General features: G+C 39.4%; 1 protein-coding gene and 1 long non-coding RNA gene across 4 annotated transcripts in view; one reads left to right on the top strand and one right to left on the bottom strand.

The window, feature by feature from the left end:
- The window catches only part of CFAP54 (cilia and flagella associated protein 54), a 101538-nt gene extending 93579 nt beyond the window's left edge, over positions 1–7959 (bottom strand). For both annotated transcript variants that reach the window (XM_064419779.1, XM_064419780.1), the window contains exons 1-2: positions 7769–7959; positions 2514–2619 (exon numbers count right to left, since the gene is read on the bottom strand). In XM_064419779.1, coding sequence (XP_064275849.1) covers positions 2514–2619; positions 7769–7944 — 282 coding nt within the window. In that variant the 5' untranslated portion in view covers positions 7945–7959. The remainder of the gene's footprint in view (positions 1–2513; positions 2620–7768) is intronic.
- A 109-nt stretch (positions 7960–8068) lies between these two features.
- Positions 8069–18312, top strand: LOC135300398 (uncharacterized). 2 transcript variants are annotated; one of them, XR_010362283.1, is made up of 4 exons: positions 8069–8402; positions 11779–11849; positions 16859–17122; positions 17966–18312. It is a non-coding gene; the product is annotated as an uncharacterized LOC135300398 (long non-coding RNA). The 2 variants fall into 2 exon arrangements; XR_010362282.1 differs by lacking the exon at positions 17966–18312 and having other exon boundaries at positions 16859–17799.
- The last annotated feature ends 549 nt before the right edge of the window (positions 18313–18861 follow it).

Genomic DNA, 18861 nt, shown 5'->3' with positions numbered 1-18861 from the left:
TCCTATTTGCTGTGTGAAAGCAGCAGCCATTCATAGAAATTTTGACTTTCCAGGGACAGCTATGGGCAGTCAGTCACTTGTGTAATCTAATACATACATTCAGGCTGTGATAACACTTAGAATGCAAAGCCATGGATCAGAATACCATTAAGATAGTTATTGACACATAACAAAAAGGTAACTTCTTTCCTAAACAGTTTAAAATACTTGTGTGTGACCAAAGACAACAGGCAGATACAGGCAGAATGGGAGGCAGGGAAAAAACGAGTCAGTGCTGATCATATGATGACTAACAGACTAAGTAATTTCCAGATATATGACTTAATGAATTTAGGTGTGTCCTAAAAAACACACAGCAGATGTATTATAGGAAGAAATCTAAAGGCATTAGAAAAATACAGCAGGAGGACAGAAAGCCAAGCGGGTGCCTACCCATTGACTATTCATATGCAATAATTATTTTTTAAGGACTACACATTAAGTATCATGTAATGTGCAGGTTAAAATTTAAAATATTCAACACCAGCTTTCAACTAGGAGTCAGGAGGAGTATTTATGGATTAGGCTTTACCCCACATATCACAGACCTTGGTTTTATACCACATTCATCCTTCCTGTAATGTATTTGAAATTTGCAACATCCATCCCCTGTTGTTTGTATTTATTTATTTTCACGGGAAAAAAATTGAATGAAAATTAGGTTTTCATTCTAAAATTAAGTTAAAGAAATGCACTTAAAAGTGTGAGTTCCAAAAAATTTTGAAAGTATTAGGCTGGCCAGCAAAACAACTTCTTCAACAACACCGATAGCTTTACTGTAGAAAAACACATTACACTGGAAGATTGAAGTTGCAAGCTGAAGCTGTTACACAGAAACATGAATTATTTTCAGTCAATCTAGGGTCAGGTCATCAAGCACCTTGAACACAAGGAGCAAACTATATTGGAGTGCTGCTTTGGGAAGGCAATGCAGAGTACAGAGAGCAGCATTTGATACTTTTGAAATAACCTTATTGAGTACTCTCTGAGAGCAGCAGTTCCCAAGCACTAAAAGCTTCATGCAATGTTTGAAGCAATTCCAAGGGCCCAGAAGCTATGAGTACCTCAGGAATATACAAACATGAAGAAAACATGAACAGAATTGTCTAGGCAATGCTATTAACAATTGCTGCTGTTAAAGCTTCCTTAAGAATTTCTTTACATATAAACCTACACCATGACCCTGCACCTTCAATTGTAATGGCTTCACAGTTATGGACCCTTCTATACTCCTTCTTCTGCCTCCCAGTGAGTGCTGAGTGCTGCTGAAACTCAGCTTCAGCTGGCTGTTTCTTACTCAGGAGCAGGCCACTTTTGTGGAACTCTTCAGAGCATATAGAAGACTTCATAACATCTGCATGATAGTCCTGCCTTTGCCATGGCCTGTGGAAAAGCTCACCAGGCAGCCACAAATAAACTCTCCATTAACAGCACAAAGAACATCTCTCCTTGCTGCATTCCGTAAGCAAAAGACATAAGAGTGAAAGAACAGTTTCACTGGACATGTGTTTCAAAAAGATGGCCCCCCAAACCACCTTGATGCATTTCCAGTTATGCCCTCTTCTTTTGATTTATTTTCTTTTATTCCCATTATGTTAAAAGATTAAGTAGAAGGTACAGAACTGGCTGTCTAATTATACATCTCTCAGCTGCTTCTGAGTGTTGTTTAGTAATTACCCTTGAAAGCCCCAGATTTTATGACATGACCTTCTGACACAAATATCACTGAGCTTGTAAATGACTCACCCTTGGATTTTTTTTCACAGGAAACACAAAGAACAAATAGTATATAAAAATATATTTGCCTTATTGAGTCAGATAACAGTTACTAGCCTGGCATCCCATCTCCAACAGTAGTCAGTAACATATGACTAAGTAAAAGTATAAAAATAGAGTTATCATATAGTGAAACCTCTCAAATACTCTGTCTCAAACAATCTAGCTCCTGAATCCCTTTTAGTTGTGATCTACCCTTTTTGAGGAGACCAGAAATACACACATAATTCAAAATGCAGCATCATTGATACAATATGTAATTGCACTCTGGTTCTTGTTCTCTGTTTCTCTCCTGACAATTCTTTTTATTCATGTTTGGTTAACTGAACATGGAGTTGAGACAGTGGAACTGCTCTATCATTGTCAATTTGTACTTTAACAGCATTAAAGGCACAGTCAGACATTGTACACTATCATGCTGAAACATCAAACAAAAAAAAAAAGAAAGATTTTAGGGTGTTTGAAAAGGCAATGGGTACATAGAAAATACAGATATAGAAAATATATTAAAAAATCAGGGCAATTTTACAATAAAAGGCAAGAAATACAAACAGCAAACTGTCACTGGAATTATTTTGTGAAAGTTGTTGCTACTTTCTAAATAGCTTTCAGTAAAATATGATTAAAAATTAAAGTAGCATAGAAACATAATGAAACAAAGGCTATGATTGAACCTTTTCTGATTTCAAATTACTTACTTTGATCTGAGCAAGGGTATCACCAACTTCCACAAGTCTTTCATTGTAATACCACTCCGGTAGTCGTGGCTTATATTTGATCCAAATGTCAAACAAAGTGTTTGCTCTAAAAAAAAAAAAAAATATATAGGAGAAAAGGTTTCAGATTAAACTGGCAGTAAACCTGTCATAACAAGTAAACAAATCAGGAGAGCTTCAAATTTTGAAAACTCCTTTCTTCCAAATCTATTTGAACTTCTACATATTTCAAAATAAGTGATCATTAAAACCAGGTTTAACAGGCAGACAAGGACATTTCTGGGTTTCATTTCTATCTCTAGTTGTTATCATGCATTTTAAATAGGATGAACTTTCTCCCATGTAAATTCTTATTAAAATGTCCTAGTAATAAATCCCCTTGTGTTGTTCAAGCACAGTCACAAGCAGAAAATCTGTCCCACCTTTCAGCCAGTATTTGAGAAGCTCTCTTGGAAGAAACAATTTGATATCTCAGAGTCAATGAATTACAGTTCACAGCATTTATTGGACTGGAAAATGTTACGAGCAGGAAAAAAATCCCAAAATAACAATGTATGGTCAGGTGGCTGCAACCTTGCAAGCTGGTAGCCATGGAATAAACCATAAAGCTACAGAGTATATAGAGCTATGGTATAGAGAGCTCATGGTACACAGAGCTACACCATGAGTCATGTAAGAAGAATGTGTTCAGGAATTTTAAATTGTAAGGGGTAGGTTTCAGAGAGAACCAAATGACACACTTTCTAAAACAGAGAGGATTTTATGGCAATAATTGTGATGCTCTTCTGTTGCCTCTGTCTATTATTCTAGCCACAGTTGTCATCAAGGATGTCTTTGTGTAACAAATTGCCTATTCTGCTGAATCAGCAAGCTTCCCAGAAATGGTAAGTGATTCTGAGCAGTTTCTCTCTGCTACAGAGACACCGACTATATCGTGCCAGTACTACAGTCCCTACCAGCCATGGTTTGATGGCTTTGTGCCCTCATGTGTACAACTTCCCCACACTACACTTCTTTAAGAAAACTACATTCTAGCTGGAAAACAATAACTGCCCAGACAGACTGCCAATAAGCACTGGGACTTCTTCATAAAAGTATCCCATTAGCAAATCACTACCAGTATTGAAGGGTTCACAGTATCAGGCATCTCTCATATTTATTCTCAACAAATCACTTGTACAGAAATGTCAGCAGAGTGCCTTGTGGTACTGCTACAGCCAAATTTTTTACAGGTAGCAACTTATGAGGAAAGGAAACAACTAAAGAAATATAAATTAACATATAAAGAAATTAACATCTGAAAAATATCCTTTGTCATGCATAAACCACATGCTTACTGGTGTGTGGTGTCTGGAACTTTTCAACTTCTCTTAAGACTGGGATGGTAGATTAGAACACAAGACACTTTCTTAAACTGTTCTCTGACATTCAAGCACTTGGAATGCATTCTCACAGTCTCTTATATAACTTCATTTCAGCTCATAAGAACTCTCCCAATTAAAACAAAAAAGCACAATAAATAATATTTTTCCACACAGAAAGCTGTGAGCCACTTTCACATTTCAGGGTGAAATAGATGGCTTTATGAGAAATCTGCCAAAACTATCTTTACAATTAAGAAATGCAACAATTGTAATCCTTTTCTTTTTTTTTCTAAAAGTATCATCTCAGCACAATTCTCAGTTCTTGAAAGTAAGCAGCAAGGAAATAAGTAGGGCATCCTAGAGTTGTATCCTAAAGGAAAAATGCAGTAACAGCACAAACTAGGCCAAAAGCAACAACCAGAATAAAGTGTTCTAAGGCATTTTTAAGGAGATTTTTTTTAAGGAAACCATAGCCCAGTGAAATGAAGGGTACTTTCCAAATGGATGGGAATGAGTCCCTCCTGGTCCATCCGTAACAATTAACAGCCTGGGTGGATGCTGAGTTCTTATACTGAGAAAAATATTCCACACCAGTTAGTGTCTGCAAAGAGGGTCCAAAGCAAAGGAATCTGTCAGGCAGCTGAGCAAAGCTCCCTTGGACTATAAAAGGAAGAATTTTGGAAAATTTCAGAGACCAAGAGATTTGATGGATATTGGGGGGGAAAGGGAAAGAGGGGAAAAAGAAGGAAAAGAGGTATCAAGAATAACCCTGGATGAAGCTCTCAAATGTTCATGTTAACAAGAGATTCCCACATATAATAATATAATAAACAAATAATAAATCTGTAAAAAACTAGTTTAGCAACGTACTGATGAACCTGACCAGACTTTCAGCTTCAGTGGGAAGGTTAAGGTAAAGTGATTCATCTACAATACCATGACTACAAGTGAGTTCATGACACAGGAATGTTTTTTTGACACAGACAAAAGAGGAGAGTGAGACACTTCCCAAAAAGCTCCTCAGCCTTTCCTTTAAACAGCCTGTAGGACACCAGAGTAACAAGTTAAGTAAGTGAATTCTTAAAAAAAATAATGGACTGTTGAAGCTCAGAGATGACATTTCTTTATTTCCATCCATAATAGAAAAAAATTCCCTAAGGTCATCCCATAATAGTGTGCACAGGATAAGACCCACGTGGCTAAAATCTTTACTAAAAGTATAAAGAATTCTCTGATACTGATCAAAAGCCATCTTATTAAATAAGGGTGGCTAAGCCACACAACATGAGATAAAATCAATAGTTCAAGGCAAAGCTTTGATGGCCCTGCTGCCAAGAGAAATAGAGCAAAACAACTTCTTGTTTAGCTGAGGAAAAATTACTTTTGATTGCTATTTCCAACTGAAAATATTTGTGATAAAAGGGAAGTCCTCAGTAATTTTTGTTTCCTACATTAGAACATTTAAATGCCTAAATTATGGCCTTTCTCGTGACCTATAAACACCAAAGTTTGAAAGTGCTGGATGAATGAAGCAGTTCATTTTATTTTTCTAAATTGAAAATACTTGCCACATGGAAGCTGGTTTTCTTGTTGCTTGAAGAACAAGAACACTTTGATCCCAATCCATGCCACAAAAGATAGACTGAAAAATGGCATAGCAAGAAGTCTTTGGAGCATATAGGAAAGCATCTGTAATAGTCATTGCCTTCAGAAATTCTTAGGACCAGCCAGACTACAGCTGGTTCTGCAAGCAGCACATGCTCCAATTTTGAGTTATCAAACAATGAAGCAGTAGTGAGAAAAAACCCTGAAATTTCACAATCACAAATAAAGTCTTGACTTTGATAACTGCCTGAACATATGCTAATAATGACAATTCCAATCTTTTACCTCTGTACTGTCCCTATACAAATGAAGAATGCCTGAGGATGCACAGCTACTGGGAGCTTCATGTTATTCAATATTGCTGATGTCCTGGAATTTTGGTAGGGCTCATTACCACCAGAGTCTTCTGAGATCAAGGCCTGTATAGAGTTCTCATCTCCATGATGAACACTTCACTCTTCCTCAGATGTGCAAATGCTCTCATGCCAGCCAAGGTATGCACAGTCATGGGTCACGTCCACAAAATACCAGTTTGAATAAGACAGAACTAACCTAGGTTTGAGAGGTAAAGCAAAAAAGGCTTGGAGACACTGTTCACAAAAACTGGTAACTTAGCACTATATTGCAAACAGCTTAGATACAGCATGGCCACCTCCCGACCAGAAGATACGAAGAACACACAGAAGAACCACTGTTGGCAATTTTGGCAGTGTTACTTCTTCTAAGTGGACCTGGAGAGAATAGCTTTCAATATAATAATACCTATCAGCTAAAGCTGAAATAAAAAGGTCTGAAACTACAAAAAGGCTCCAAAATAGCAAACCACTGAAATCAGCTGCTGAAACAGTATAAAAAGCAAGCATACTAACATTCAAAACACTAGAGACAAAAACGTGGACACTGATATCCACATGATCCACCCAGACCTAGACCTGATGATGAGTATGCCCCATAAAAAAATAGGAAGCCAGATAGCTTAGAACAGGAAAGATCTCCAGCTCAGGCAAAGGCCAAGCTCAGAATCTGAGTAACTTCTGGAAATGTATACACCTACTTCAGAGTAGGGTAATTTGTGGACTATTTCTAGGAAACTGCTGAGTGAAATATGCAAGGGTAGAAGCTGCACATAAGTGATAAGGGAACCACCCTGTAACCTAGCTCCTATGCTGTTTTTGAAGGAAGTTTTGATACCTTGGGAAACTTGTGGGGTTTATATTAAAGACCTGTAAACCTACAACATAGTATTCAGATAAAAATAGAAAATCAACTCTTTACCTTAAAATAAGTAGTTGAGCTCTTGTATCACAATGTGCCTAAATGCAGCAGGGAGAGCTACATGAGAAATGCACAGTCTGTAAAAGACATATGCATGCACTATGAATCATACACTGATTCCAGTTGCTCTATCTTAACTGCATTACAAAATCTCGACTTATGCATACCCACAGATATGCATGTATGCGAGCAAACAAATATGCACTATTATACTTGCCATATGCTCTGCCTGCATCGATGTGTATAAAAATACACCAACGTAGACAGAGACATATGCACAAAAAGAGCTGTGCGCTATGTAGCTGTGTTACCCTCGTGTAGCCCTACTTTTGAAGGCACGTACGTGCCCACAAGAGTTCACCCTCACAAGCGAGCAGCCGCACTCGCTGGTGGGCTGCCAGTCCCTGCAGCTCTGTCAAGGGATTTTCCCACCAGGAAGCTCAGGCAGCTCTGACAGAACCAACAATGGTGCTGCCAACTTCCACAGCCCCTTGTGCTTTTCCCCTAAAGCACTGGGGAAAAAAAAACAAAAAACAAAAAACAAAAAACAAAAAAAAAAAAAAAAAAAAAAAAAAAAAACAACAAAAAAAAAACCAAAAACAAACCAAAAAAAACCCACCAAAAACAAAAAAAAACGGTGTTCAGATTTCCAAGGGGTTTTCGTTACAATGAATAAATAAATAAATAAATAAAAGGAAACGGACTGCCGGTGCTTTGGCACACTGCTGGGGAAGTTTGTGTGGCGAGCCAACTCCTGGCTATCTCCCAGGGCAGCGGGCGCTGACTCCCAGCGCAGCCCGGGCGTGAGGAGGGAGCCGAGCAGGGGCGGGCGTGGCGCTCCGCTGCTGCCCGGCGGGCCGGGAAGGGCAGCCCGGGAGCGGCGGGGCGCCTGAAGGAACGGAGCGAAGGAGGAGGGGTGCGGCCGAGAAAGGGAGCTGAGGCAGGGGCAGAGGGAGCGGCGAGGCGGGACTCGGGGCGGCGGCGCAGCCCTACCCGTGGCGGTGCAGGTCGTGCTGCGGCGGCTTGGCCTCCCCCGCGCCTCGCAGCCGCCGCAGGGAGCTCAGGACGCGCCGCAGCTCGGTCTCGAAGCTGTCCACCACCGGGTTGCCCCGCGCCACGGGCCCGAAGAAAGCGGCGTGCGGGGCCTGCGGCCCGGCGGGCTGCGCCATGCCCGGCTCTGCTCGGCCCGGCCCGGCCCGGCCCGGGCGCGTCGCTGTCTCCGGGCAACGCGGGGCCGCCCGGGACAAGGCGGGAGGTACCGCGCGGGGCGGCTTTTCCACAGCCTCTCTCACCAGCGGTGGCAGCCAGCATCTACTGGTTGTGTCGCTGTGCCTACTGCACAAACGACAGTCTTTTATGCTATGCATAAAAGATAAAAGTGTGCTTATCCTCTAAGTGGTTATGTCTGTTAAAACAAACAAACAGAAAAGGTGGCAAACTAGGAAACTACCAGCCCGTATTTATGTTATAGGAGGTGCTTATAGCAACCTGTGTGTTTTTACAGACGCTGTGGTAAAAAGGTTTGGGAGGGATGTGAAGGAAACTGATTTTGTTGCCATGTTCGTCATCATGATGAGCATAAGGGACGTATGTGCTGAACTGAAAACATGAAAGTGAGAGAAATATGGTAAGTGAGCAGAGTGTCCTGGCAACCAGGGCCTTTGGAGGCAGTTTCTCGACAGCGAATCAAGGAAAAGGATCAATAGAGATGGGTAAAGCAAAGAAACACTTGAAAAATGCATTCACAGATGACAGCAAAATAACTATCCTTCCAACAGCTGGAGACACACAGCATCAGCATGCTGAATCACTGGAATCAGAAAGTACTGCATTAGCAAGGTCAAAGAAATTACATGGGAATAATCTAAATACTATTCATCCTTGGAAAATTGGGAAGATGCAAAAATATGATTAATTTATGACTAATGTGTCTGACTCATTTTACACATTGATTTAGTATTGTTACCTGCTGGGAGTTGTGTGGATCCATTATCCAACAGGTATTGTGAGATTCAGGGAAGATCTAGTGACAATGGCTATGCATTTAGGTAGGAGCAAATTTAAACAAGGTACAAGAGGGAGTGGGTTCCCCAGGTATCTGTGCAGGAGGTAGAAAATGAAGTCTGCAATGAAAAGACATGGCAAAGCAGAGATTTAGAAATCACTGTGTTCAGAAACAAATTTTACAGAACAAATGAAATGTGAGAACTTGGCTTGGAGAGCAGCAACTGCAACATTCAAAGATTTTGCCTGTGCTTTGCCATGCTAACCAAAGAACTACCTCTAATGGATTCCAGATGACTAATAAAACACTGGCCTCTTGGGAAAAGTGGCCTGTGCCACTGTAAGTATTGCTGGTGGCATCTGTTTCAAGTCCTTATGAAGTTCTGAGCTAGTTTACCTCACTAGATGGTGCTGCATCCCAAAGGGCTGATATTCACATTCATGGAATGCAGAGAGTGCTGTTCTCAAACCAGCAGTGCCTGGAAGCTTCAAGGGGAACTTGAGAGACTGGAAACGAGACTGCTGAGTAAAACTTTACATATCTCTAATATTTGGGTAGCAGATGGTGGAGTGAACATAACATTTGCAATCTGGATTAGCTTTTCAGCCATAGAAACAAACTGAGTCACAGAAAACAACAAGGGAAAGGGAGGATAGCCATTCCCCAGAGGGCAAGATTGCAGAACTATGTAAAGATAAAGCTTTAACCACTGGGAGGTTAACCAGGGCGTAGTTGGTCAGCCAGCTGATGAAGATTGTTTAGTCTAAAATTCCTGGGTCAGAGTTCGACAGGATCAAAGTATGCATTCCCTGCTAGGTGGAGGTTTAATGTATGGAGGGCAGTTCTGACCCTCTCAGCATCCAGGGTGGACCATAGCAAGGAACTACACTACCACAAACACTACAGTGTGTATGTTATTTCAGTTCTGGATGCTTACAATATTGATTCCTATTATACCATTCTGGTGAAGACTGGAGTTTAAACTTCAGATAGTCTCCATCTAACATTCAGTGTGTTGGACACTTAATTGGGTCCAAAAGTCAAAAAGGCTTATAGATTAGAACTTTTTAAGTTCAGAAGGAGTGTAGATTCTCCAGAAGCATTCAATTCATATAACCTGATCTTTACAGAGAAAAGCTTGGTGTATACAAAACAGTGAGAGTGGTAGCTCCTGAAGTTGTAATCATGATAGGATCATTTCCTCAAAAGATAGAGCATACCTGTATGGCTTGGAAAGTTTATAGCAATTTTTTGAATTACATTACATTAGGGCCCCTACACCCTAAAAATATGTGATCTGTTGATTGGAAACCTAATGATTTATTTATCATTGGTAGGTGAACATTTTGATAGTAATTTGAACTATAATAACATTAGGGAGAAAGTAGGATAGATTATGGAGCGTTGGCATGGACATGATCCCAAGAAATGGAACTTAGGTAAATCCCCTGACCCAAACTGAGAGGGTGTAGCAACCTGTGCTTTAATACCACCACGTCAGATAGAAAGAAACTGCCTCAGACATAGAAGTACCCACAAAGGGTTAACTTAGTAAAAACCCATATAGGAAGTGTCTGCTCTCAAGGCTATGGGGCCAGGAGTATGCTTGAGCTGTAAAGGAGGAAAACCTTGCTGTTAACTCATCAAGCTGCCTGCTTACTTCTCGTGTGTCTGTTCCACTTGTGTGAACAGCAGTGGTTACTAAGAGCAAACAAAGGGGGGAAACACTGCATGATCACAGCAGAGCTGGGCAGGAAGAGTGTTCAGTGATATCTGGGTACAGGGGCTGAGGTAACGTCTGCTGAGCCCTATCTAGTACATCAATCAAAGTTTGTTTCCTATGGATAATTGTGAGATGCATGTTCAGGTCCCTGTCTAGGATGCTTGTAGCAAATATACACCTGAATTATGGTGCCTATAGACTTTGCTCTTTGATATTCACAGACAAGAGGCAGTCATGGATGCCTCAGAATTATTACCATACTTCTGCAGGGTAACTTGACAGTCCCCAGAGATTTGAAAGAGCTACATTTATGTCATCTTTTCTTTTATGCTTTCAAGAAAAATAGTCTGAGCTGAAATGATTCTGTGCCATCACTTAGTATTTCAGGCTGATAGGCTAATGAAGACACAAGAATTTAAAATAATGCCTAACACACTTATGTTCTGCATATTCAGAACTGAGATCTGCATTTACTTTACTTGCAGTATGCTTACCTGGTCCTAGTAGCCAGTGGGAATCCACTTTGGGTAGGGTATTCCCCTTTGAGTAGGAGTGAATTGTTGGATGCAAAAAATAGAAGAAAATCTAGAGAAAGAAGCAATAGCAGGTGTGTAGTGACTCTTATGGAGAAATTCACTTTGTGAGTTAGTCAAGCAAAACAAGGTCAAGGAAACACAGCGTCTTATATGACACTACAGCATTTGCTATTCACATGCTATAGGGGAATCAATGTAATGGCTCTAAGTTACCTGATAAAGGTCCATAAAAAGCAGCTGGAACAAGTGAACTAAGCTGCTGAATGCCAGGAGCACTGGCACTTTATAGATATGAAGAAGTTGTCTGATGGCAGGAGGAAAAATAAGAACTTGTGCTGAGCTTACAGAGGCAAAACACATGCTGGAATTAATGTACCTTCCAAATAACTAACTGTACAGGAAGCAGAGCAGTGCAGCAGACCTGCAAGCTTCTTGCTATCACCTCCTGTGGCACTTGTGGCACCTATAGCTAATGAGACACATGGGAATCTTGGACCTTTATGGGCAGCTATGAGAGATTATAGTCAGCATTTCCTTCCCACCTCCTTCCTTCTGGGCTGTTTTGGGTAAAGCTGCTTGTAGCTTACTGAAAGTGTCTTTAGACTCAGATGCCTTACTTAAATCTGTGTTTATATTCAATCAAAATTTGTGGATTCCCGCCCTTATCTAAGAGCTACTTACTACCTTCCCATAGGAAAGTTATCAAGGAACTGAGAGATACACTGTCCTCTTTTGACAGCACTTGTATTTTTTTGCTGTACCATGAAGAAACATGTCCTGAACTAGGAAGCTACATGCCTGATTGCAAAGGTAGGGAAGAGTGAAAAGGTGGTGGGAATGGCTTACTTAGGACACCATACTGCTGCTTTTCAAATGAAGCAGCAGTTCAAGTCCTTTACTGAGACAGTGACGCACATTTGTAAAATATTTAGGTGCTCTTCCTGTCAGTGAGCAGTATGCAAAATTTGTCAGACAATGGCACGGTCTCTGAACTCTGGGACATAGATAGATTAACAACAGCTGAGGCATGTGTGTCTTTTGACAAGCAATTGATGATCTTTAAACATATAATGAAAGCAGATCTGGAACAGTTCTAATGCAAGTGAATACTAAGAGAAGGAAAATGCTAAGTTTTTACTTGAAAAGGGTTCTTGGCTTCCTTTCTGATCTAGTTCGTCAGTGTTGTACCAGGAAGGGAAAAGAGTGATCAACACAAGAGAGAACTGCAGTGCTGAGAACTATGCCAGTGCCAGGTTCTTACAGATCTGTGTTCAAACTTGGGGTGACAGTTGTCTCTGTGTTTTAATTGTATTCTATGAAAGGCTTCACTGCCAAACTCTAAAGATGATGTGAGAGCTTTCAAGTTTACAGTATATTAAAGTGGTTTTTTTCTTTTAAAATCTGAGTGTGAATGCTCACAAAAAGGTTTTCTAAGTTTTCTTTTATCATTAGGAAAATTTTCTTAGGCATATAAATTAATCTCAGTTGACTTGCAGAAAATGGGAGAAATCTGGGAGAAGTGATCTTGTTCAGCTAATTTTTCCCCCCACTGCAAAGAAGGTGTAGGAGTGTGTAATATTTGTGTGAACAATCTGTGAGATTTGACTCACCCACTCAAGTTGTATCGTTATGCATTGAGTGGGTTAAGCAGTCTTTGGGGAGGGAGATACAGTACGGGTTTTATATAGCTGCTTGAGTTTGTAAGAGGTCTGAGATCTTCATTATGAACTTAAGTGCCAAAGGTAGCAGTTGGAAATAAGAAAGTTCGTGAGCGACTTTTCAAAAATGGAAATACTGCTTCAAGGAGAGAGTTTGCCTACAGTTCATGTTATTCTCATAATTTTTATAAGACATGCTTCATTCCAGTTTACAAGTAAATTCTACTCAAGTAGACGTCAACTCATAATGAGATTATTTTGCAAAGGCTTCTAGGAACCTGCAAATATTTCATCTGAGGATATACTATTTTCAGTTCACTAGACAGACTATGGAGGAAAGTTCATGTCTCACTTAAAGATCTTGTCTCAAATCTCAGGAAGCCATAGGGGTTCTTCTGAAGAAGACGCTACACCTAAGGCTTGTCTAGAGGAGCTGTAAAGATATCTAGCATAAAAGCCCTGTAAATCCTTTCCACTCATGAAAAAGTGAAAGTATGCACAAGATTTTTTTGTGATGTGCATGGAAGCTGCATCTTAGAAACACTCTAAAAATGTGGAACACTTACATATATGTATAAAAAAGCTAAAGAGAGTCCTTAGCTAAAGAAAACATCCAATTTATTGAGCAGAGATGGCCAAGGTAGTTTTTTGCCATGAAATGTGAAGTAGCAGAGATGGATTTCTATTTTAGCTACATTCAGCTTAAGCTGATTGCTAGGTAGGCATCTCATAGTTACATTTGATTTTGGAAAAAAAAGTGGTGGCATGTTTTGTTTAAGATACATTTTCTTCATTTCATAAATATCCTCAAGCCAAACATTAAATGAGAGAAAGTATAGCCTATTCCAAGAAATAAATTAGTTCTGAAGATCTTCCCAAATTCTCCTGAAGCCAAGTATGACAGTGCATTTTTATTCATATTCTCCTGACGCACATTTGCTGTTTATAATTCTGAGCTGCTGCAAATGCTGTAGATAGAAATGATCCTGGGGAAATTACACTATTGTTTGTATATATAACTCCTGAGTAGCCAAATGCATCCTTATCATGACTTTCTCTGTTGTGCATTTGGTCTGGGAGTACTCACAGGATCAAAATAGACTCTTCTAGGAATAAACTATTGGCAACAAAAGGGCACCTAAAATAAGCTTGTTATGCCCTCCAGTATTTTTAGATAAATGCATTTCTGTTCAGGCCTTTTCTTACTGCACGACAGTAGGAATTTTGAAACTTTTTGACACCATTGCTTCCATTTTCTGTTCTTACTAGTTTCGCACTTGCTTGCAAGAATATTTCACTCCAAGGTCAAAGTATCTGCTGATTGAGGTTTTTTCAAGCAGCTGACAGAAATTGTTTTGGACAATAGCCTGACCTTGGACTAGGAGATTTAGCAGCCTGGAGGTCAACAGCAGAAAATGACACAATGTGGAAGAGTAGGGTTTTTTTGTTATTAAGCATTGCTTATTCAAGGAAGTAGAAAAAAAAATTCTTTACTTTTACATAGTTTTTTTGATTTTTCATATTTTTCAATACTTAAAAAATATTATATATAATTATATTTTCTAGTTAATTTTAATAATATATTCATATGTATATATATTTATATGTATTATTTCTAATAATTATATATGTAATTATGTAATTGTGAACTTTTATCTTAATACTTTAGAATTTTAGAAAATTAAGAACAAGTCATTGTTTTGCATATTACATACATGTGAAAAGAAAACTAAAACTGTAATCTTTACCCTTTTGCTTCCTCAGAATTTCAAATTAACAAAAGTGAACAATTATTTTTTCTCTACATGATGACACCTTAGGAAAACCAGAAATTGCTATTAGCACTTTACCATGTTTAATTAATGCAATTATAAAAAGTGGCTAGATCTTGGCCCCACTAATGTAGATGAAACCTTGGTAGCAAGTTTTGAAAATTTTACTAAAATGCTTTCAGGTGGACATATGGCTCTTCATCTGTTAGATATGGATTCATTAAAAAAGCTGGTTTTTTACTCAGTGGATCCACTTAATATACTCTGGCATATTTATTACATATAGAGACAAAACCATGGTATTTACCTTTGTAGAATCAAAGTAAATGGGTAGATTGTATTCCTTCTTCTGTATTGTTAGCAATAGACTTGCTTCATATATTATCCTTAAAGAAGAAAATTTTGTTCTGCTCTGCCTATATAATTCCATTATAAGGCTGACAGAATGGTTCCTTGAAGAAGGCAGTCAGAACTTCTCTGAAGTAAAGCATTATACATCCATCTAAGTTAGCACAGAAAATAACTTAGATATAATTTTGTCATCAGAAACATAATCACTAGGTTTAAAACATGAATAGAAATATTCCATGATAATTTGGAGGTGCATCTACATTAGTAGTTTGGTTGTGGTAAAGAGCAGACTTTTGTAGTATTGTTGTTACAGAATGATCTTGAGTGCACGGGCTGGAGTCGCTCTGAATGAACCTAAGCTGAAGTGTGCACTCCACGAGCACATCTGACATCCTCCATCTGATACCAGACATTCAGTCTCCAGGAACAGACTAGCTAAAACCCCCAAAATGTGCATTATGTGAATATCTGGTCCCTGTGACTAGTTGTTTCACAGTACAGATCTGCTCTGATTACACTGTTTTTCTTTTATAGCCATAGACTACTTTGCTAATTGGGAAAAAAAAAATCTTTTGAAGCAGGATGAAAACCAATTATGCCATTTCTGGAGAGTTGTTTTTTTAAATATCTATACTTGAAGACAGCCTAAGACACCACTGCTATCTTCACTTTGTTGACAGGAGAGGGAAATGCTTACAAACTTTAAGCCACAGGTTAAACATTTTTTACTTATTGCAGAAATACATCTTCTGTTTGTATTCAAGAGGTGAAGATTTTTAGTGTCTCCTCAGTACCATTAACATGGAGGACAAAACTGCAGTGATTACAAATACCTTAGGAAACATGCCAGTGCATTGTGTATGGTGCCATATCAGTTTCCAGGTTAAAGTTTACAAATAGGGCCTTATGGCCTATTTTGTTAATCTCATTATTTTAGTTAAGAAAAAAGGATGACTTCATTAAGCTCTGTTACAGAAAGTGTTGTCCAGCTCTGGAATAACAACATCCTTTTCTTTATATCTTTGATTTATTTCCTTAAAATGATAAACTTAATGGATCATGTACTTTCCTTGGAGCCTCCATGTTTTCTAGGCTACCCTCCATAGGCCATCTACATGGCAATGCTGTCCCTCAGCCAGAGAGCACTGTGTCTGTGCAGCTCGGCTGGTAGGCCAAGATCAGTCACTGACTGTAGTACTCAGTGTGATGGCTCTGTTCACTGTTTCATTACAATCATTTTCAGAGGCTGAGAGAATAGAGACCCTGCCCTTAGCATGCAGCAGATATGCATGGTCCCTCCAGAAAACCCATAATAATTTCCTTAAAACACATACTAAGATGCATGTCTGAGAGTAATCCAGAGTTTATCCTACTGTAAGTGTTCCTCCTGTTTGTTCAGCTGTCCCAGCAATACCCACCTAGCCCTTTTCAGCATTTATATTATCTATAGTTTGTAGGAGTCTGATCATTCTGGGACAGGGAAAATTGGTGTGTTTTCAGGAAATCATAAGAAGAAAACGAAACGAGTTGATCAGAGCCAAAATGCCAAGTGCCCATTTCAGTGAGAGGTCAGATGACTCTGTTGCCAGTTCTAACCTGACACCACATGCAGCATCTGAGCCAGCTCTAATCAGGCTTAGCCACTTGGCATAGCACTGATCAGTGTGGAAATACCAAAGCAATGTAAGTACAGCAGAAGGATGTACCAGAACAGTCTGTCTCTAGGCTCAGTGTATCTGGACCATGCTGTGCATTTCTGATCGGGTGCTACTTTGCCTACTGTGGGTACACATTTAATGGCCAGTATTCACAGGTGCATAGAGTGAAGGATCTGGGAATGTACAGGCATGGATATGATAGGAGGGCAGAGACTATTGTTAATGGGATGCAGAAACTCCGATTTGCCTTGGAAAGTTCAAGGGCTGTAAGATATGGTATTTGGCATACAGGGAGAAGGAAGCATAGTAGATGATAGTACAACTTCTGTTATAGTTGTACAGGATGGAAAAGAGCATATGACTGGTATTCTCTTTTCAAGGCAGAAGAGGAGGGAGCCCAGACAAAATACAGATATTCACGGAAAGCACAAGAGGCAAGAAGGCAAAGACAGAACAAAGGAGTGAAGGGACATGAAAGGAAAATGTTCTGCAGCATCCTAAGTGCCTGTGATATTTAAGAGTAGAGTCCTCCAGAGGCCAGTCTTCCCTTAAGATAAAAAAATCATACCTTTAACACTGGTGGAAGTAGATCTCTCAAGTACATCTCCAGAGGTTGCTCAGGATAGTGACAGTCTGGACAGAAGGTGAAAAACATGAAAAATTGAAAATAATACCTTCTTCAGAATGCTTCCTAAAAGAGATACTTTCACTTTCATATATGTTTGTTGTGGTCAGGGGTTTTGGGCCAAGAAAAGGATAAAGTTAGCTGTGGCAACTTTAGTCCCTAGACTCTATTTCTCAGATCTAAAGTTGAATACTGACAAGTATGCAGCTCCAGCTCCACACCTGATAGTGATTCTGGCTGCCTTCAGACATTAAAAGGGGAGTTCCAGGCTCATTTTCTAGAGAAAAAGTCTTAATTCTCAAAGTGGTTTTTTGGTGTTTTGGCGGGGAGGGGGACTGGGAAGGAGCTGGTTGATTGGTTTGTGGATTTTTTTTTCTTATCTTTGGAAAAGCTTTTGCACTTGGAAGAGCAGTTTTTAAAAAATAAAAATTAAGACTTCCAGAAGAGGCAAGTGTGGTGGCTAACCTTACTGTTCCTACAGTTTCCATTATCTGAGCTGTTCTTTGGAGCAGTAACTGAAATAGAAGGCAGAGAGTGGGAGTGCTGAATGGGAAGGTGAAGGGCCCTGGCACATCTCTGCAGTGCAGGTGGAGCTCCCTCAAGCCTCTGACTTACATTTTCTGAGTCAGAGAATTAAGGGTTGATGGTGGCAATTATGTACGCTGGGTACAACAGAGATCTGAGATAAAGAGATAATGGTCCTGCTTATAATAAGAGAAAGGCAGCAGCTGAGAGCAATAGAAGAAGAAAGCAAGAAGAAAGGAAAAACATTAAGTGGGAGTAGGTCAAGGCATATATTTTAGCAATGGTGCTGGAATTTCAGGTCTTTAAACTCCTTCAACAAGTGATACTTCCTCCCCAGGACTCTGGAGCTATTAATATGGAAGCAAGATATTAAAAAGGAGAGAGACAGTCTGGCGCTGAGACCCTGAGAAGTTTGCAGACAGGGAGCTGTGGGAACCTTCCTCAAGGAATAGTGTTTTGCCCTGAGGCTACAAGTGCTGGAACATATTTTCAGGGTTGTTCTTAAGCAAAGGGACCTTGGGAGGTTCAGACCAAAATGATCTTCACTCCATAAGTGAGCTGTAAGAGGTCCCAGTGTGTTTTGGAAGGCTTGAAGATGTTGCTGTTTGTAAGTGTCATAGGATGACTTTTCAGGTTCACCCTGTTGGAGCCTGGATGATTTGATAACACCTACACTACACTTCTCTTACAGCCCAGGGATGTCTGTGTACTTTATTAACTTTCTCAGTAATACATTTATTACCCAGCTTTGGCCTGGTGACTGCATTTTTTGTTAATTGTTTTTTATTATTTTATTTTACTTTCTATTTCTTTAAAATTTGCCATCTAATGTGAGGTGATTACTGCATTTTAATAACTGAAATTACTATAGCATTTTGGAAGTAAACAGTTGATATCAGTAGTTAGGCTGAATCCAATTCCCTTTAAAGGCCAGTTACCTAATGACAAGTCACCTGTGGAGTTAAAGAATATCAACAGTAGCTTGAAGCTATTCAACACTAGTATTCAGTGAGTAGATAAATTTGTTAAACTTCAATACTAATAGTTCCTCAGGTATCATTATTATATAAATTCACTTTTTGTGTTTTTTTCTGTTCTAGGAATTCCTGTAGCACCTGTATTATAATAATTTGGTACATCTCTATCATTTACTTTGACTGTTATTTTCAAGTGGTAATACCACAAAAGTAGACACACTGAATAATGCAAACCACAAGAGATATTTATACAGAG

Source organism: Passer domesticus, chromosome 5 (genome assembly GCF_036417665.1).
Source record: "Passer domesticus isolate bPasDom1 chromosome 5, bPasDom1.hap1, whole genome shotgun sequence".
Taxonomy (NCBI): Eukaryota; Metazoa; Chordata; class Aves; order Passeriformes; family Passeridae; genus Passer; species Passer domesticus.
Note: the sequence above shows the minus strand (reverse complement) of the source record. Positions and strands in the feature narration are given on the sequence as shown.